This window comes from Taeniopygia guttata, chromosome 1 (genome assembly GCF_048771995.1).
Source record: "Taeniopygia guttata chromosome 1, bTaeGut7.mat, whole genome shotgun sequence".
Lineage (NCBI taxonomy): Eukaryota > Metazoa > Chordata > Aves > Passeriformes > Estrildidae > Taeniopygia > Taeniopygia guttata.
The window spans coordinates 94817747-94839769 of NC_133024.1; the positions used below are offsets into that span (position 1 = coordinate 94817747).

At 37.2% G+C, this 22023-nt stretch overlaps 1 protein-coding gene across 5 annotated transcripts; it reads right to left on the reverse strand.

Moving 5' to 3' along the window:
* Positions 1-1130: 1130 nt before the first annotated feature.
* On the reverse strand, positions 1131-20847 carry PNPLA4 (patatin like domain 4, phospholipase and triacylglycerol lipase). Of its 5 annotated transcripts, none has more exons than XM_002187604.7 (9): positions 20695-20847; positions 19347-19633; positions 18504-18630; positions 12807-12991; positions 8890-8984; positions 8586-8721; positions 5219-5284; positions 3846-3998; positions 1131-1969 (listed from the first exon to the last, which is right to left on the reverse strand). In XM_002187604.7, exons 2-9 carry the CDS (start codon positions 19503-19505, stop codon positions 1838-1840), a joined length of 1053 nt encoding a protein of 350 aa, XP_002187640.3. In that variant the 5' UTR covers positions 19506-19633; positions 20695-20847; the 3' UTR covers positions 1131-1837. The 5 variants fall into 5 exon arrangements, with proteins under 5 accessions (XP_002187640.3, XP_030136388.2, XP_030136397.2 ...); XM_030280528.4 differs by having other exon boundaries at positions 20592-20824; XM_030280537.4 differs by lacking the exon at positions 20695-20847 and adding an exon at positions 19951-20565.
* Positions 20848-22023: the final 1176 nt, after the last annotated feature.

Below are 22023 nucleotides of genomic sequence, written 5' to 3' on the forward strand. Positions count from 1 at the left end.
TACTTTTCAGGTACTTTCTGAAAGCTGTGTTAGCGGTAGTTTTGGGTAAGGTTTTAAATCTCTGCATTAGCAATCCCAAGAAAATTATGCAATTTGCTATATTAATTATGACAATTTACTTCACTCGCTTTGCTGGTAATTAGGGATTTTTTATCTTTATATTAGCCCAGAATTCAACAAACCCTAACTGATTGAGGAAGGGAATACTAATTTAATAATCAAGGATGAAAATGTCATTTGCTCAGTTTTACTCTCTAAATTCTTCAAAATGCTGTTTTACGGAGGAAAGTAAAAACATGGGGGGGAAAAAAGTATTGAAATATTTAAGAGTAGCTATAAATTAAAAATGCATCTGAAAAAAAATATAAATTCTATCTTAATGAAAAAGTAGAATATGTGGATTTTCAATTCATGTTGGAAGCTATCCTCTGTACAAGTGAGAATGCAAGTGGGTGAGGCACAGGTTACACAGGTAACTTCTTTCAGTTTTACATGCAAAAATGCTATCCCTTAGGTCTAGAAGTCATGCAAGCTATCCTGTATATCACTACCATATACAGAACCTCACGCATTTAGAAACAAATGCTGTTCCAAAATAAATGTAAAGTGCTTCACATCAACCTTTTGTATTTCTTTCATTATCAATAACAGTAATAAAATAGGTCAACCCCTGTACATGATTTCTAACTACATATTAATATAAATCTGGTAGATACTTGCTGAATAGGCTTTCAAACAGCTATAAAAGATTTTTCTTAGCCACAGGTTTTTCAATTTTTCGAAATTCTAAAATTTCATACATGCTTTTAGAAATACATGTTTTTAGAAATTCTAAAATTTCATACATGCTTGATTTAACCTCCAATTTTAACTTTTTTTTTAACTTATTAATAAATCAACTTAAGCCTCATATTTATAAACTAAACACTCTTTGCTTTTACATAAACAGTTGCAGATTGGAAATCCTGAACTTAAGGTAGTCAATACCACATGAATGTTAAAATAATAAGGTACATGATTCTGAGTTCATTACCCACTGACTTTCATCAACTACTCTCCAGCAGACTGATAGTAGATAATCAGACTATTACAGCATTCCAAGACACTTGTAAATAAACTCTTGACAGAAGTTTCAAGAAAATATATTTATTCAGTTTTGGCAGAGGAAGAGAAAACATAATAAATATGACAATTTTTACACCCTTCTTTACAAGTTATTTTTATATCACATTTCTGCTAAAAAATTCAGGTAGTATTTAAAATTTTAAAATAAGACACTCACTGAAGAAAGAACTTTTAACATGAAAAAAATACATTAGAGTGCGAATGTTTTATCTTATTGTGTCTAGTACTTAATTTTCAAGTCCTTTAGAACAGTGCAAGTTACGTTTTAGTTCAATAACACTGCAAGTATCCAATTAATATGCAGAACTAATACACAGAATTCTGTTACGTGAATAATACAGATGGTATTTTTTCATTATATAACATCAATTCTCCTCTCAACACTGAAAAAGACCATTCCAAATTTCTGTAATTATGACACTTTTTACAAGCTTTTTACAAATCCCACACTCAAGTCCCCAGCTGCAGCAATATGAATCTAAGTGAACCTCTTCAAAACAAGACAACCACCAAGCACAACCAGTTCCTGTTCTGACATGTTTATACAGCTCCGTGGAGTGCAACTGATACTTTCTCAGCAGAAGCACACACAAGTCCATTGGGATGTTTATTTTCAGGAACAGGAACTGGGGCAGAAGTCCCTGAGATTCTCTAGGATGCCTGTAGGTGTGTTTTGACATCCCTTATGTTTTGCTAATTTTCTCTGAGCTGTCTACTCAAACCAGTTTTCTTTCAATAAAAAGCGTACAGCATCGTCAAAGCCATTTTGGTACAACGATTCCATTTTCTCCTGGTCTGGTGGGAACAAAGCTTGATTAAGCCTTACTAGGTTGGCCAGAGACAGCTGCAACAGAGCAAGAAGCTGTAAATTAGTTTATTAATGCAACTCATCTAGATGTGATTGTTCTGTCATCTGTTTCATGGAGCATATGTAACGCAAAAAGACTGGCATGGCTGTGTGTCCACCAGGAATTAACCACGTCCAGGGTCACTGCTGAGTGCCAGGACAAACTGGCACCAACAGTCCACACACACGGAGTTATACTCACAGCATCCAAGGCAGGCTGTCTGCCTGTAAAACTGTCCAAAGTTTCTGAAACACTTTAGCTTTGGAAACACTCCCAAAACTGTCTCGCAGAGTGGTAGCTGGCACATGTTAAACTTGTGCAAGGAAATATTTTGACAACTTACTAGTGCAAACAACCACATTCTTGGGAACATTCCCAGGAAATGTTTAACATATGAGTATAAACGTAGCTTCTACTACCAACAAATTAAAAACTACTCAGCATCTTAAGTGGTCACTCTGATCATGTAAAAGAATTTTTGAGCTTTATTCTTGAATAGAAATTTTATTAAATTGCTTACAACAAACTAAAAACATAATTATATTTAATAATGTCCTGAACAATTTCTTTTAATTATACTTAGCCACATTATTATAAACAATTTTACAAAACACTATCAGAATCATCTTCATTATTTGAAGTAAGCAATTATTCTAATTCTGACACTAGGAGATGGAGAGACAGAAAATTATTCAGATTCGCATATAGATAAATGAAGATGTACAACTCTTCAATTTATGCAGATTAAAATATTGCTGAAATAAAATTATTCTTAGTCATCATTTTTACAGCCCTAAAAGCAGAGGTGCTTCAACTTGAATAGTTTTAAATGTTGCCTGGGATTCTGCACAAGTCTGCACATGACCCCAGAAGTAATGTAATTGTTCAATTAATTTTCTGTCTCTAAACTAATCACCAGCTCATTTTTCATCCTCTAGATACAAAACACAACCAAGAAATACACAATGATTGCATAAATTTCCAAGATACATTAAATCAATAATTTCATACTTTATGAACTTTACCAAGTACTACCATGCTTAATAATCGCTCTGTGAAATATTATAAAGATTCAAAAACTGGCCCAATTGAGAAAGGCATTACATAACAGTAATTTTAGTAAATTTAAGGAAACATTAAAAAGTGCCTAAAAAGAAAGTTCTAAACTAATTATTATTGTTAGTCTTTCTTTCTAATGGAATATTGTTGACCACTAGGTCTATCACTATTCAATATTTTCTTTCAGCATGTTGAAGAAAGCTAAACTGTTGTTAAAGTTTATGAGACAATGGCTGAAAAGACAGAAATGGAAATGATGAAAAGGAGGCAATAAAAATCAGTCTCATATTTCAATATACCAAAATGTTTCTGCAACTTATAACAAAGCCTCTGGAAAAGCATTGCAGTCACAAATGTTCACAAGTTCTCTTGTGTAATGCAGTGACAAGTATATACCATTTTAAATGTACACGTTAAACTTGTATTTTAAATTCAGTTAGAACAATTGATTTCAGTAAGTATGAGGAAATGTTCTGCAGCTGTCCTCTCTGAGGTATTCCACTTTATTTTTTTCTATCAATTTCTTGCATAGTCAAAGATACCTGATGCTTAAAGCGAACCTAGTATTATTTACACTGACCAGCCTGATATAATTTGCTCAATTTTGTACTGGATCAGTGCTTTTCAAACTTTCTTCTTTCTTCTACATTCTCCTTTCCCTGTGTTTAAGAAAAGGTTTAACCTCCATTTGCAAAACAGAAAATGCCAAAATTTTACATAAGCTGATATATGAGCACAACATATACACTTAAATATGAACATAACTGCAGAAGTACTTTTTAGTGTTTTTAAGTTAATAAACAAGCAACTTACCATCATATCTTGCTTTGCTAATTTAATATACAGGTCCACACGCCCTTTATCTTGTGGACAGATATCTAATCGACCACTGAAAGGGGAAATTGTCACCGTTCTTCCAACAGGCAAGATAGGAAGGCCATTGGTAAGGCCACCATCAACCCACTTCTACAGGAAAACAGAAATATTTTCAAAGTAACACCAGTACAGTATGATCACAATGCAATACTTTATCCTTATTGACCCTGCCTCCTTCACTCTCAAGAAAACTTACAAGTTTCCCTCTAAGAATACAATTAAAAACTTCCGTATGTGTCAAATATCAAGGAACTGCCAATGTAAACAGAGATTGGAATCAATGAGCGTTTAACATAATGTACAAATTTGCATTTAAAAAAAGTACTTATAAGACTTTTTTAATTTATTAAAAAATCAAACGCTGCATATGAAATTTTTCTCAATGCATACATGTAAAGACAAGACTGTTAATGCTACACATAATGTATCAGATATTCACCAGATAATGTATACTCCTCTAGAACATTATTCTGATTGACAATAGGAGCTCTAAAATCTGTATGTGCAGGTATTCTGACTGCAGAAGCTAAATCACAAATGACTCCTCTCCTCTTCTGTGATTTTTCTTCCAGAGCCTCATTTCTTACATACACTACACAAGACAGCAGTAGCTGGAAAGTGGAAGGTAAAGGTGGGAAGGAGCTGAACAACTATGACATAAGAGGGAGCAGACCTAACCCTGCTGCAGGACTTGAGCATAATGAAGAATGAGATCTAGGTGCCAAATTCCATTCCAATACAAACAAGACAATTGTGATATTTCTTGTTAATGTATTTATACCTTCCCATTTCTTTCTGTGTTACAGGCATAGCCTAAAATTCAACACGGGTCTGCTGGCTAAATGGATTCACTAACAACATCCATGAGGTCTGTTGACCAGATGCATCACACTGATCAGCTGATATATGTATTGCCGTATCTGTAATTCTAAAGCTGACAAGCTTTCTGATGTAATAACTACCTAGCCAGCACCAAATATGTAAGATTTCGTGGGGCTTTTTGGCAGGGGGTCTTAAAGTTATAAAGGTTCTAGAGACATCATCTGTATGAATGGGGAACAGAAGTATCATGTATTTCTCATAAGGAAGAAATAGCCATTTTTATGCTTCTAAAATTATTCTTAAAGTGTTAATATATTTATGCAAGACAAAAAAGTGGTAGGAGCTAGATTGAGTAAAGACAATTGTAAAAAGGTTTTCTTATAAGAAATACAAAATATAGAACTGAAGTTGCTTTTCCTTAAGATGAAATAGTTACACCATAAATGAAAAACATACAAAAAGAAAGTTTGTTGTTAATGAAAAATTACCTGTCCTTTAAATTCCACTGGCTTAATTCCTGCATACACTGGTATAAAACTACTTGCTAGCAGGACCTAGAGAGAGGAAAGCAGAAAGACTAGAGAAAAAAAAATCAAAAATGGCAACAAACTAATTTAGAACCAATACATATTTCCATACATATCTACCAGTCAATGTAGTAGTTACATAAATCCACTGTCATCTCAAAATGTCTTCTTGGTTTGGTATGTCAAAATGTGATTAAAATTATTCAAAAGGGTTTGGTTATTTGTGACTTGACAGTGACAACTCTCAAAACAAAATATCAAAAATTAACTCAATGATTAACGTGATTCAAGAGTATGAACTTAGTTTTGCATAATGTGAAGTAAATCTATGGTTTCCAAGAAATTAAATATGCCTATGATGAAAAAAAGCAATTTATTGTCAAAGAAGAAGCTGACTGATGAAAAAAAGAAATTTATTGTCAAAGAAGAAGCTGACCAAGTCACTCTGTTAGCATATTTATAGTGTTTACTTTTCTAATAATCAGATTTTCAAAGTTTCAAAAATACCATGAACATCCTGAAAATTCACATATGCATACCTTTACCAATGTTTGTATTTGTACATTCAAGTATTAACAAACTACTATTTCCCCTACTATAAGCCTTCATTGCTGTCTATAGCCATTCTTGATTTTTATTTTAATTTTTTTTAGACCAGGACACATCTTCTGTCATGTACAACTGTGTACACACATATACCTTTCTATCCATTCACAGCAACACCTGTGAGAGAGACAATGTGGGTATCTCTATACCCGTGTATCCACCCATACATATATAAGCAACCAGCATGCAGCATTTCCAGGAGAAAAGCTAAATGCATACACAAAGTGCAGTATGTCAGAATTTTTCATACAGCTGAATAGGGTGGATATGCACACACTTGTGTGGTGCATGGACAACCAATCTGGGGAACAGAAGCAGGTCACAAACTGCTGCATACACTGTGTGAAAGATGAACAGGTGCAGAAAAAAAATCATAATCCATAGAGACTATGAAAACAGAGAAAAATGACTGAGTGTTTTTGGCTGGAATTACATTTACTTTTAAAAAACTTAAGCTATTTTAGTATTAAGACCTTCTGTTTCCCTAACAAGTTTTAATGAAGACTGTATATGTATATGAAGTCTTCAACTTTGACTTTGAGAACTGTTTTCCTGCTTATTTCTCTTCCTAGTGATGTAGAGCTTTGTCTGAGCTCAGATAAAAAGGCTCTCTGTTTTCTAAAGTGAAACTGCAGCTATTTCTCTACCAAACAGGCCTTTCACTCACAAAGTCTAAAATAAGATTCCCAAGTTCCCAACATCAACTTCTTCCCCAGCCCTGCACCTTTTCTGCTCTCTTCCTCAACTCCATCTCATCGATGTTGGTCCTTCTAAACTAAGAGAAATGCGGAAAAAAGATTTAGTGAATGGAGTCAAACCCAGATGACTCCTGCAAAGTTTGAGTTCTTTTCAAGAGGACTGAAGAAAGCAGTTGCTCTTCTTATAAAATCACTGAGATCTCCTGAGTGAGGAGAGGCAGGACAAGTTTGATGAACAAACACTATCAATATTTCCCACCACTAACAGACCAGTTTGAACTTCTAGGCACTACCTTACTTTCCCAAACTAAATATAGCAGTGTTCTGTGCCTTGCTCCCTCACAAACACACAAATTGTCCCTCTCTCTCCTCTCACCTCCAGTCTGAGAACTGCAAGTCTACAAATGCTGATACAAGATGATTGTCTTCACATATGGCAAGACTAGTTCAAAAATGGGAGATTATTACCTGCCTTTCCAAGTCCACAGGAAATAGTAAAAAAGATAAAAGCTTAACATTGTAGCAACACACATCCAGTTTAGCCATTATGATGAACTTTGGAACTGTAAGGCTTGGTTGTTAAGCATTGAAGTTGAAAGATTTCTGGCAGGGGGTACAGACATTTTGCTGTTCATAAAATAATCTTCCCAGCAGAACCTTTATCCATGCCTTGGATGTAGGTCATGCCTAAGCATGATACAATAAAATAACATAACAAGCTCTACCCTCCCTGCTCCTGTGGCAGCCACCAGCACTCAGAGAGCTGTACTCATGTTACAGGCAGAGCTGAAGGCATGCAAAAAACCAGCTATTAGGAGCTGGACTGAAAGATCAGACAATATGAATATATCCCAGTGACAAGTTATGTGTAATTTTATTACTATTATTCCAAACCAACGGACTGCTACCATAGAGAACAAAAGAATAGAACAGCAATGGCTAATCAGTTAAAAAACTACTGAAATACTAGTAAAATGTACATATTTCCAAGGTTATCCTGATGCCTCCCACTGACTCCAGGTTAGAAGAGTCCACTGCAAAAACACATAAGAAATAAAAATCTCCACACTTGCTACCATTGCATACTACAGATAGAAATAACAGTGCATAACTTGAGATAAACTCTTCATATAGTTATATTTGCATGACAAAATCTGGTAAATTTTGAGGACTGTCCATGTAGAATATAATAGGGTCAGAATTTTTGAAAATGTACTTTAAAGACAAACTCCCAATACACACTTTAAAGTTTTCTTAACAAGTGTCATTTTTTAAAGTGGTAACTATAAAGAATTTGCTCTAAGTATCCACAAGGAGAGAGAAAGAAGGAGTTCCTCCTTACACTAGTTCCTCCTTTATTCTGATATATCTTATAATGTCTTCCACTAAGATACAATCGATTACTAGAAAGAACATCTGCTTCACATGCATCTGAATTGCTTCTACCATCTCTTATCAACTTATGCATACAATTCTGATCCAAATTTAAAATGTGGCATTCAGATGAAGAGAAGGACAGTGAAAGATATACTTTTCCAGCTACAGTTAAAATGCAGCTTATATACAGTACTTAGCATTACACTGTAACTAGTATCCACAAGCACTCATAGGAATTGTTCCATTTTTTTTAAACTTCAATTACTTTCTTTTGTGATACAAAAATTATATCAGTGAAGTAAGAGATGCAAATATTTTTACAAGGTTTTGAGATTCTCTACTGTGTTCTCTTATACTGCAACAATTAGTTACCTGTTACTTTTAGAAACACTTTGCCTACAAGGTAGAACTTGAACAACCAGTGAAGGAAACACACACAAACACCTCATAAATTTTAGCAAAATGTGCGAAGCTATAGGATCAAATTCTGCTTTAAACTTTGTTTATATTACAGCTGTAGCACCACTGGGAGTAGACATGGTTACCTGAATAAACCAGTGATTTTACTGTACAATTAATAATATACTCTTAAGCCTTGAAGAAACCCCAGAGTTTTTATTTACAACTGACATATTCAACATTATTACCTTAATGAGGTCCTCCCTGGAGGCAAAATTTGAAACCAAGTGATTTTCCCCACTCTTGGAGTTAGTGACTGACACATAGAGACGGTTCTCAGCTATCTCATGAACATCAGAAGGAAGAATAGACTCTATGCCCTCCCTAGAGGAAAGAAAATGCTCAGCATTACTCACCACTATTATTTAAAAACCTTGCAAATGCATTAGGGGTGAGCACCCCACAGCATAGCAAAAATATGCACCCTCTCCATTTGCATTTGGAGAGCTTTCTAACGCAAAAATGATCTTACAGAGGCATTAGGATAGGTACCTAAGTGTTTTCATAAAATCATAACCAGGTGTTACAGCACCAAAGTTCAATCTTCTGACTTCCTCTGCAAATCCATACGCAAAGTGCTTACATTTCTGCAAATGAAAAGCATTAACCATTAAGGATGTTTAAGTGAAGGGAAGCATGCTCAACTGCAGTACCTAAAATATATTAAAGGCTAAAACTTTAATAAAAGAGTTATTAGATCAAACTGAAGGATTTTCCCATATCTGCTTGGTTTGTAACAAGACATGCATAACAAAATGTTGATCCTTTCCTAAGGATTAATTTGTAAGAAAAAAAAAAAATCCCTAATGAAAAAAGAAAAACCTCTGAGGATACCACTCCAACAACCAAGCAAAGTTAAAGGTTATTTATTTTTCTATATACTATCACTGCTAAATAATCAGTTCCCCAGATCATGAAATTACAAGAACAATCATTAAGTTCAAAATCTAAAGCCATCTTTTATTTTAAGGTCTACTTCAGAACTTAAAACAGACACAAGTACCTTAAGATGCTTATAAGCAGTAACAAAAATAAAAATCACAACAATTTCTTCTCACTAAAACAAAAAACCAAGCTACTAGCAAATACACATACTTAATTAATAAAATTCTATGGAAATATTTAATTAATGGAAAACTGTGATGGGTGACATAGGAAGAAAATACACATCAGAAAAGCAGGCAACAGATTCCTGCACAGAGAATCTTTTACACAAGCTGAAATGCCAAGAATTAATGTCTGAAAAAAAATAGCTTGAAGTGTGAGTCACAAGAACTCCAAAGGGACAGCAAAGGAATTGGTATAATTTATTTTTCAGCCATAACATTCTGAAACAACAAATTATGATTCTAAGTGCTTAAGACTCGCTATTCAATATTTGTAATCCCTTTTCTTCCTTTCATGCAGGCTTTTCTAATGATTTTAGGGACTTCAGAAAAAAGCTAAATTCAATCTTATGGAACCTTCTGAAATTCATACTTTATAAATTCACCCACATAACCTGAATAAAAGATACTTTGGGTTTCCTGGATTATTAGGTCTGTGCATAAAGAACAAATATGTTGCTAGTAACAAAATCAATGACTGAGTGACTGAGTAAAGGAAAGGAAAAAAAGAGACATTAATGTATCCCATTGAGGTGGAGAATACAGAATCCATTGAAAGGAAATTAAGGAAGGAGGTAGGGTGAAGATTAACATGATATAAGAGCCAGCTAACTGAAGGAGTAAAACTTCCTCACATCACACATATGACAAAACACTCATATAAGCAAAAGACAGAAATGTAGCTCTTGCACCCAACTTTATATGACCTTTGAATAAATGTATCAAAAAGTTCACTACAAGATTCATACCTCTTAAAGAAACAATTATTTGTGCTACTTAATTTCACATTGGTTAGATTTGCACCTTTACCCCACGAGATACCTGCCACTACCAGCTCGAAGCCAATTAAAATACATAAGGTACATTCAGACACTTCTATAAATGCAGAAGAAATCCACAAAACCCTACATAGAAGCACCTCAGAACGACTTTCTCTGTATGTAGATGCTTAAAGTCATGGGGAACTAAGAATACCAAGCTAGGAAAATGACAGAAAACTACTTTCCATATCACAAATACTAAGAATGGACTGTACCTAGACTCTCAATTTCTGTTCTCAAAAGGGACAACGTCTTACAGCTATGAATTGTTTTAGAATCTGAGTGCTAGAAGCTTTAAACAATACATCTACATTTTAAATAATGACTGAGGCCATGTTTAGAAATTGTAAATGCTTCTGTTGAGTTACGCAAACTTGATATTAAACGTGACCAAGGTAATTTTAAAATAAATAGTTATTTACCTATAACTAAATAAGCCTACTTAGAATTATCAAGTCCCACACCTTTACAAACAGTGAAAAAAATCCAATGTATGACAGAAAAACATTTGGAAACTGTCTTAGAACAGCAACAGTCAAAACAATAAATCTTCAATGTTACTTTCTCTCCAAGATAAGGACAGGTTACATACAGCTTTGAGAGCAGGAGATGCAGAAAGTCCTAATTATGGCCTACCTAATATTGCCATCTCTGGGGGAAGGGGTGTGGGGTAGGGGAGAAAAGAAAATAAAAATTAACTGATTAGGAGATACATTTGTGGATATAAAATATTTCACACTAGAAACATAGTAAATATAATAATATAATTATCCTGATATGCAAAGTTAATTCTATTCAGTACAGAACACCGCCTTTACTTAAATTCCATGACAATTCCCACTGACAATGGAACTCCCAATTTTCCATTTAAACACTGTAACAGAATAACTAAAAAATACACAAAAAATGAAACTACTAGAAAGTTCATGAAGCTTTCTTAAGCTTGTAATAATATGACAAATACAACAGACTCAATGTAATATAGACTTAGCTTCCACAAACAAAAACCAAAAACTGTTCTAATAGTTTTACTTAGAAAGATCTTTGTAAGTTGGACCAAGCTGAGAACAAGGGCTCATACCCAGGGTCTGCAATAAGCAGAAAAATTTCCCTGGGCTAACAAAGGGCTGCCATGCTCACCACAGAGGAAATTAAAGTCAGAGGTACACATTATACCAGGCAAACGTGAAACTGAACTACCAGTCAGAGGTGACAGAAGGAGAGTAATGCCTGCACAGAATACAATGAGGTTCTCTCCACAACAGAGTGGAACTTGCTTAATACCAAGTCATATAAAGAATGCTTGCAGGGGAGTGGGATGGGAGAAAGAAGCCAGGGAGAAACCAACTGCTGAAAGCAACGGAAGTATAGTTAATGCTGCAAGCTGAGCTCATATCTCAGAAGAAACAACCAACAAACAAACAGAAAGATCAGTGGCAAAGTGGGGTTTGGCTGAGACTATTTAAATTTCATTAAATGAAATTAAATGAGCAAGGCCTAGAGGAATTATCAAATGCCCACTTGGAACAAAACCTAAGTGTAACTTAGATGAAAAATCTAACAGGCTGTTTTCCCCACAATAATTAAAAATAGTAAAGAAATACTAACATTTTGGCAATGCCTGGTCCTCTACATTTATTAAGGTGAAGTCACTACAGACAGTTCAGGAGGGCAAAGCAACCTTAACCTGTGGGGAAAACCAAGCAAACAGACACCAAAACAAAACCAAAAAACCATAATGCTCTCCAAGAAAACAGACACCAAAAAAACCCCTAATGCTCTCCACGGAATCTGTAACATTGTAATCACTGAATAGAACCTTGGTGTCTTTGCAAGATACTATATGCATTGTGAGAAGGGAGTGGCATCTTTGGAGATGAAACAACCCAGACATATGTCAGAGCAGAATGCTGTAAGGCTTAATCCTACTGGCTGCTCTTAAGGCATGGGCTGCACTCAGTCTAAAGGAGATGCAAAAGCTTTTAATGCTGCTCCGTGGAGCACAGGCAGAAGAAAAAGATCTGAGCAGGTGGGAGCTGTTTATGAAGACACACTCCATCTACCATTTTCACCTCCTTTCAGAAAAGGTTAGAAGGGTAGTGCTATGCACTTGCTTAACAAAGCCTATCTCTAACCAACAGAACAATGATTCACTTTGCAACGTACCATCATTAAGTACACATTTTGGTATATTAAAGTACACCTATTGCCTACAAATTACGATTCACGCACATGAGAGTTGTATTTACAAAGCTTAAAATATAAGGTTCATATGAAATATTTTTATCATTAACATTTTTGCTCATTAGTCACAGATATGGTTAATGAAAACATGATACAAGAGTCCTGTTGCTAGCAAGTAACAAGAAAAAAAACCAAAACAAGACACAAAACAGTTTAATAAACTCAATGGAAGATGATTATATTAAAAAATGTCCTTTGAAAATTATCATGGCCTATACCTACGAGTTTATGAAATTACCTCTATATTTTCTGGCACTGCTAACAAGACAGCGGCAGCCAGAGATCCCGCAGAAGCTCCCGCAAAAGCTTTCACATCTCTCAGTAACTTCTTACCATGCTTGTGAAAAGCAGCTGCTGCCCCCAAGTGGTAAATGCCCAGAAAGCCACAAGCTGCAAAGGACAGGTTGATGTGTCTCATTTGGGCTGTGGAAACAGCATGTCACAGTCAGTCTTTTGCAATTTGTCTTACAATATACATTTTTTTTTTGTTTTGCATAACACACTCTAACTATATAAGAAATGCGAGTTATTTGAGAACAGTAAAAGCTTTTGATTACTAAAGACATCAAACAATCAGCAGTTAGTTTAGTATCTCCAAAACTGAAAACAACTCTAAAATAATCCTTAGTACAAATCCCTTTTTAAATCAATCAAAAATATATATTTTATATATAAAATAACTAAATATTTTATCTGATTTTTCAAAGAGTAGCTACACAAAAGTGATGAAAGAGTACTTTGGAAAAACATTGTTAGCCACCTTTATCAAAAGATCAAATTAATTATAAAACTGCTGGTTAGTTAGTGACAGGACTGGGAAAATGGATTCAAACTGAGAGAAAGTTAAGACTGGATATTAGGAAGGAATTCTTTACTGTGAGGGTGGTGAGGCACTGGAACAGGCTGCCCAGAGATGCTGTGGATCTCTGGCAGTGTTCAGGGCCAGGCTGGATGGAGCTCTGAGCAGCCTGGCCTAGTCGGAGCTGTGCCTGCCCATGGCAGGGGAGCTGGAACGAGATGATCTTTAAGGTTCCTCACAGCCCAGGGCATTCTGTGGTTCTCTGATCATACTCCCCCTTACACAAGCAGAGCCTTGAATCCATTATAATTCTCTAAGAGAGGACTTTTTTCTTCCATCTTTGAAACTTGTTTGCTTACTAGAATTATTAATATACAAATTTTTAAAATAATTGTTAGTTAATTACTAAGAAAAACAAAATACATATTTTTGCTACTATTAAAGTAAGAAGGAATAATAAAAAAACCAAAGTAAAATACAAAGCAATAAATGTAGGAAAACACACACATGCTCCAAAGGTGTCTAGGGTAGAAATTTAAAATTAACAAAAAACTCCACAAATGGGAAGCATAAATTCAGATTATTAGAGGTAGTTAATTAAATACACAAAACAGAATGCTGTGCAATTTATTAGCTCTTCTGTTTCTGCAAGTAACTTCATAATGAAAGCAAGGTATTCTGCAGATTGTATTTTACAGATGTAAGAGATATTGTACACATAATCTTAGTATTGAATTAAAAATAACCCCCTACTGTACGTGGGTTCATCTCAGTATGAATAGGAATAAAAGACAGAAACTGTTGTATCAGTGCTGATGAAGAAAGGCAAACACATACAGCACCACATTTTTGTTAAAGATACCTCTTCATCTCTGAAATGGGAAGGTCAGGAAAGATGAGGATAAGAAACAGCTTTCAAAACCATTAGATAAGAAGACATGCTAAACTCAAGTGCTTTACGCACAGCATGATTAAAATCAGACCTTAGGATCTGACCAGGTTTGCTATTTTACTGAGAGAGCATCTCATAGTGCCAGGAAATATTTGGTGCACGAGTCAGTCTGCTAAAACACGGAGTTTATCAACTGTGCTGGAAATGTTCCCATACCTACTTATAAGTAGGAATATTTGCAACAAATCTAACACACTTGTCCTGATAGAAAGCACTAGAGGTTGGCTCTTGCTGTGCCAATAGGAAAGACATTTAGAAAGAAGAAAGTCATAAATTGATTTACTATTTTTGCAGAAAAGATCTTTTAATTTAAAGAAAAGTCCTATGTACTTAATAGAAGGTAAAAAATTTTACTAAAAATACTACTGGAAAACAACAAACACAACTCTACTTTGGTTTTCTTTTTTTTTAATAGAGTGGAAGAAAACTGAAAAAGTCTTTGAAGTATGATGCCATGATATGCTTCCCTGCAGGATAGTTAAACTCTTGGGAGTTTATCCAGATGCTGCAGCTGTCTCCATACCTTCTAGAAATTAGGAGCAAAGATGCATTTGCATCACAGGCTGCTTTGACAAAAAGATGAAGCTGGTTAAAGCAACTGCATTCTTACATAAGTATGGAAGAATCAACTCCCATTTCTGTGTGAAATAGATCTCAAAATCAAAACACTACTAATATGAAGCATTATATGAAATAAAGATTATGTTTACATAGGTGACTGGTCAAAAAGTATGCAAAGTACAAGTTCACAAATCCGAAGAATTACATCTAAGGGGCATATGAAATGTAATTAAGAAATGCAAGTGTAAGATAATAAGGTTATGTAAATCAAAATAAGTATATGGATGCTTATGTACATGTATACACACATTTAAACCTTCTACAAGGCTCTTACTCCAAAAAGTATCTCTCTGTAGGAAAATAATGAAATGTTCACAAATAAAAAAAAAAAAAAAAAAGATGAGAACTACAAAGAGTATCTAAAGTGTGGTTACAGTAAAAAAATTTAGATTAAAAGGGTTTTTTTAAAAAAAATCAATTCCCTACAAATGTGGGAGAAAATATCACACAATTTTATAAAGAAGTTCCTGGTGCATTTTCTCTAAAGCAGGAATAGAAAAGGACGTTATGTAATCTGAGGAAACTATTTGAATCTCAGATTAAAAACTAGTGAACATATCTCACTAAAGTCAGATATCCATACCTCCTCTTACACACCTTCATGAGGAAATTGTAGTCTCTTAGACAAGCTTTAGTCCTATCTAATTATCACCTACTGGGAGTAATCACTGTTCTCTTTTCAGTGCCTGGATATACGACATTCACTTTTTCATGTGAGTTAATGTCTTAACACTTACATCCCACACTTTTCTGACTCCTTCATTCCACTACCCAAGAGACAGAAAGAAAGATTATTGAATGAGGATTCATATAATTTACTCGACTGACAAAAGGATTCAGTGAGAGAAGAACAGACAAGAAGAAAAAACAGCACTAAGATTTCAAATCAAGGAATACTGTTCTAGAATGCTGCTAGTCTCATACTCTGTGAAGAGTAGACTAATTTCAAGTCCAAAAAGATTAAATTAATACAAAGGTAAAAATAAGGTAATTTTTTTACTTTTAGTGAACAGAAGTACTTGACCCACTGGATTTGTATGGCTTGCAATACAATACACTGTTTTACAGATTCCCCAAGAGAACCTCAAATTAAGAGTAGCAATAGCATAGATCTGTTACCCAGACACAACATTTTTATTAATTAGTACCGATTCCCAGGTATACATTAAGTATTTGTCATATACACAAAAAAAAAAATTAAAATTACTCATTACAAATGTTAATTGGCAGATGACATTCATGCTGAAATGATCCACTGGCTACATCTAGTTTCATGACTGAGAAATGGGTTATGCACATATTTCCATCAAACCTTTAATTGGGTAAACAATGAATAGGCATAATCACTGAATCATTCAAGTGACTTCTTGCCCAACATTCTTATGCTTAAAACATGGTCAGTTATCATATCAAATTTGGTTGCTCAGGGCTGTACCCAGTTGTTAACTTGAAAATCTTGCAATGTTCAGCTCCTAAGTGATACCTAGCATTTGTCAGTTGCTGGGTGAAACAATCGGGTCTTTTTTCATTTTTCAGAATATTAAAATCAGTAGAGTATTGGAAATTCCCAGCATTACAGAGAAGAAACAAAACATTAACATCTTCAATCCTCCATCCACCTGCAGAACAGTGGGTGGAACTGAGGGCTCTTCAACAAATCCGTAAAAGAGCACTTAACCTACAAAGGATGCAGATGATGAAAATGAAACAGATAAATAAGAATCATGGTTCTATAAGGAACCTGCTTCAGTTAAGATACAGTTAAGCTATGTTGTTTAACCTTGCAAATGTATCTTGGAATAAGAGGAAAAGGTAGGAAAGCATTTTTAGATGAATGTTTTGTAAAATCAGAAAGGAAAGTAATAGGAAACCAGACACTTTTAAAAAAGAATTCGTGCAAATATGTCATGGCATCACTCAATTTGCAAGTTATAATAGTGTATTTCAGTCAAAGCATGATTCAAAAATGTCTTTTGCTTTGATTATATGATAGATCACTGCCTTTTTGATCAAAAATGTACAGTATGATTATAAAAACTCCAAAGAGGAAATGGATAGAAATTTCATTAAGTAAACATTGTGAATATTCCCTGACAATTTCTTATAAAGTAACAGAAATAGGGTATTGTCACCTGTGGACACAAACCACTTCCTTCAGCTGCTGGAGCAGAAAGCAGAAATCTTGCTATCTTAGAAATAGTATGAACAGTTGTTCCACAAGACTTCAAAACAAATATTCTTAGAGAGTTTACCATAAATTGTGACTATTAAGAATATTAACACCTATTAACACCAAGTTGTCATGTTGGCATGTCTTAAGAAAACATTTCAATGAACCTTGAAGATGCACAAGTACATTTCAGCTGGACAGTGTACATAATGTATGACATAAACAGGACAGAACAAACTTCTGCCACTGCTTTTCTAAAAAATGTTGTCATCTTATATGATTGACAAAATTCAAAACACAAAGATTTCAACTGGCCAAGGGGATAGAAATGCTTCTGTTGTCTACAAGAGAAAGAAGTGTAAGAAAATATATGTACAAGAATAACACTGGGGCTGTTGAGTTTCATTATTTTGCAGATAATGCAGGAGCATTCAGGAACAGACATAAACCATAGAGTTCCCTTTAAAAAATTACCACATCTGCAGGAAAAAAGCAACCCACCGGTGATTAAAAATCTGAAGGGTGTGGGCATTTCTGTTTACTCAGCAGTATCTCATCCATTTTGTAATGCAAACCTTCAAGAGAATGTATTTAAGAAGACAAGGCTGTGCAGAAAAATTATTATACAGTACCACACAGCTTTCTGAGAACAGGTACTGTATTCCTGATTGTCATGCACATGAAATAGCACAACAGTTTCTCACAGGGCTGTCTCCTGAACAATGTAATTATATAAACATTGTACCATCTCAGTGTCTTAACCTGTCATAACTACCTCCTCCCTGTCATCCCCCTTATAAACAAAAGCTGAAAATGCCAAAACCAACTGAGTACAAATACCTTTACAAAAAAAAAATCTGAAAATATATAGAATGCAAAAGACCAAGCACCCTGAAGCACAGAAAGGAAAATGTGTGACGCATAACAGCACATCTGAGGATAACTTATTAGCAAAGAGTGACAAAACAAGCAAAGTCAAAGAAAAAACTGTTTAGCTTGGCAGCATTGCTAAAATAAAGGTCATAAAGGTAACTACTGATTTACCTGAAACAAAAATCACCACTGACACAAAAATGGTTGGTTTTTCACATTTCTAATGGGAAAAAAGTGCACTAGCATAACAATTCACAGCCTTCAGTGAATATAAGTTTGATGAAGTTGAAGAAAAAAAAACAATAAGGACTTAATCTAACCATCCATTAAGAACCTTAAGAAAGTCGCGAGTCTTTGCAAAATATAACATTTGCATATAATCCCCTTAAAATTAAAAAGAGAAACACATCACATGATAGAAAACTTTCTAATTAAGATTCTAGACCTTGATCCTTAAGAGGTCAACAGAGGGGCAGGGAAGCCTAACTTCTTCAGAAGAGGGTGGCAAAAAGTTCAATACCTTGTAATGAATGTTGTCTTCCATCACAAACTCCACTGGTACTTTTTCCAACAGCTATTTCGGTTCCCTCTGCACTAATAGCCATTTTTCTATCAACTACTGATTGTTTATCATTTATCTTGGAAACCTACAATCAGAGAGTCAGACATATTAAGATTAAAAAGAAAAACAATGGCAATATGACATTATTTGACAGTAAGGGTTGAGTCATCTAGATGAATTTTGCAATTGCTTAGCCAACATGAAATTAGTTCAAACCTCAACGTTCCACAATTTATACCTGCAGCAGTTTATATTTTAAAGATGAATTTAACTAGATATTGGAAAACACTGCCATTTGGATATGCCAGTAGCGAAAATGAGCTTTATTTTGTGTCCTTTACCACTATTTTTACTTATATCTACAGATTTTTTTTATAATCAAACACTTCTTTATAATTAAAATCTTCCCTTAACCATACATTTCCTCCCTACCCTCTGTTGCACAACATTTCATCTGTAAGTCATTTTTCAGAGAATTCTGGTCCTATTCCTCACTCAATGATTGTCACTCTAACTAATCAGCCTGTCAGTTATCCTGCACTACTGTTCAGAGTACAGTTGGAAGAAAATTAATGTTTCTGCCCAACTTAGAACTATTAGACTCAAAAATTCACTCTGAAACACTGGTACTCTAGCACTTATTTCTGCCTGCCCCTTTACCTTGATAAACTGAAGACATCTTCAATTCATAATTACTACTGCAAAATCAAAAGCTTAGCTCTGTAGAGCCTAAAATAAATTATTTTATCACTGTATTTATGCACACCACTTATATCTTTAGAGAATCACAAAAATACTTACCTGAAATTTAACTCTGTTATGTGGCACTCTTAAAGTGCAATAGCTTGGAATTCCAATCCAGAATTGCCAAGTTCTGGGAAACATGCAACTACATAATTGGCATTCTTTCATCTGGAACAACAGTATTTGAGTGCTACAAAGCTTTCTGGAAGTCCACATTTTAGTAAAAGTGATCTCTGGATCCAGATGATGTGGTAATCAAATAGATACTCGAAGAAGCTCATTTACCGTGAAGTTACAAACCAAGTCATAAAAGCACTCCGCAGAAACTCTCTTTTAAGCATAACCTGTTTAAAAGACATTAGGAAATGAAAGAAGTAGTTGAAAGGTTCACATCAAGGCCTTGATATTGTAACAGGGCCCTCCTCACACCCATCCAACCCCAAAAACACAGAGGCATTAACAGCTGATTCCCTTCACAGTGAAACAGTTTTGCTCAGTAGCTCTCTCCCTCTCACCAGCCCCCATCTGGTACCGTGTTGTTCACCACCGACTATAAAGTCAAATGTTCACTTCACAAACAGGAATAACTAAAATTGTTAATAGAGGAGAAGCCCAAGCGAACAAACTCTCCCTGAACAACATAAACATACTGCTGTTCTACCTCAGCTGAAAACTGTGGATGCAGTGATCCAGCAACTTCAGAACTTGTTTCTAAACAAAATGCCGATGTCAAGACCCCAGTAAGACACACTCCAGTATGCTGGCTGGTACAGGGCAAGCCTCGTCATCTTCTCTGTCACTAGGATAGCATAGGGGTTACTCACAGGTGCAAGCCTGGTTTCCACCTTGACCATAAAGAAACATGTATGGAATTGTGCTTGTTCAGACGAAAAGCAGGCACCTGCCTGACCACCACTGCAAACAACACCACTGCGAACACCACTGTTGGAAAGGATGGATCACAGCGTTCCGTACACACCACCACCGCAAACCACCACCACTGTGACCCTGTGCCGGCGAGATCTCGGCAAACACCACCAACTTCCAACTTAATCCCGAACAGTAAGCGAGTGACTTAAAGGTGTTTTGTTTCATCTCGTGCGCCAAGACATCAGGCCTGTGGTGTACCTGGAGTTTTCCTACCTCCACTTTTGTTCAGCAAAAAAAACAAACAAACAAGCAAAACAGCCGAAACAGCGAGATAAGTTTTTTTTAGAGCTAGCAAACACAGAACGTGAAGTGACAACCGCGGGGCGCAGTGCCCAAGTGCAGCCACTGCGCCTTCTAACCTTGGACACTTACAGCAAGCGGGCGATTCCTACGCGGGACACGGCTCTCCCGAAGCCAGTCACCCCAACCCCGTCCCGACCCCCGCTGCTCCCCGCAGGCCGAGGGGCCAACGCACCGTGCCCGCCTCGGCCCCACCTCCCGGCAGCGGCCCCCCGGATCGCGCTCGGCACCGGGAGGTCACGGCGGGCCCTGCCCGGCCCCGCCCTGCCCGGCCTCACTCCCCGCGCCTGCGCAGCGCGGGCCCGGCCGCGCTGGGAGGAGCGGCGGGGCCGGGCCCGCGGCCGGGGAGGCGGCACCGCCCCGCCCGCGGCACCGCCCCGCCCTCGGCACCGCCCGGCCCGCGGCACCGCCCCGCCCGCGGCACCGCCCCGCCCTCGGCACCGCCCCGCCCGCGGCACCGCCCCGCCCGCGGCACCGCCCCGCCCGCGGCACCGCCCCGCCCGCGGCACCGCCCCGCTCTCGGCACCGCCCCGCTCTCGGCACCGCCCCGCCCTCGGCACCGCCCCGCCCTCGGCACCGCCCCGCCCGCGGCACCGCCCTGCCCGCGGTACCGCCCAGCCCGCGGTACCGCCCCGCCCTCGGCACCGCCCCGCCCTCGGCACCGCCCCGCCCGCGGCACCGCCCTGCCCGCGGCACCGCCCAGCCCGCGGCACCGCCCCGCCTGCAGCACCCGGCCGGCGGCGCTGGGTGTGCGGCGGGCCCGGCCCCGCCGGGTGCTATCGCTGCTGCCGTGTGGGCGGGTGTCCGCACCCTCAGCAGCGGCCTTGTGCAGAGCTGCGTGCCGTGTAACCGCGTCTTGTTGGTGACGAGGTAGCCTCAGGGCAATAAAGATTATAAAAGATTACTTTTTTGTTTTTTAAATTTTCTCCCCCTCCTTTTTTTATTTTCTTTTTGGTCAGTGTTTCCGCTTTACGAAGGTGAGCCCACTCACCTTCTGTCAGGCCAGAGCCACAGCCAACACCCAGATTGAAGATGCAGATGGATCCTGCGGCCAGCAGTGGAGGAGGAAGGCATGCTGAGGGAGGGCAAAGATGCCTGTGGAACAGAAGTGTGAACTCTCCCTGGAGTCCGGCTGACTGTGGTTCAAACTAAACTTGTAAATAAGCACTATGTTAGACTTCACATAGATTTGTCTCCTCCACCTGCAGCATCCACTGTCCGTGCTTTTTCTAGTATCTGGGAGATGCTGGGATGGATTTGGGATAGAATGAGGTGCAGCTGTGTTGGTGGAACCTTGGCACCTTTTACAGGTCTGTTCACAGTTTAGCCAGTCTTTCAACTGCTAAAGGGCAATAGTTACAAAACAGAGCTCTCGGACTGTCTTACAGCAAAGACACACTCCTGTGGAGCTACTGCCTGCTGATTTCATCATCCTGGACTCTTTCCCCATGTTTACAGGATGAGATTTTAGATGAGAATGCCAGATGAGACCTAGTGGTGAAAA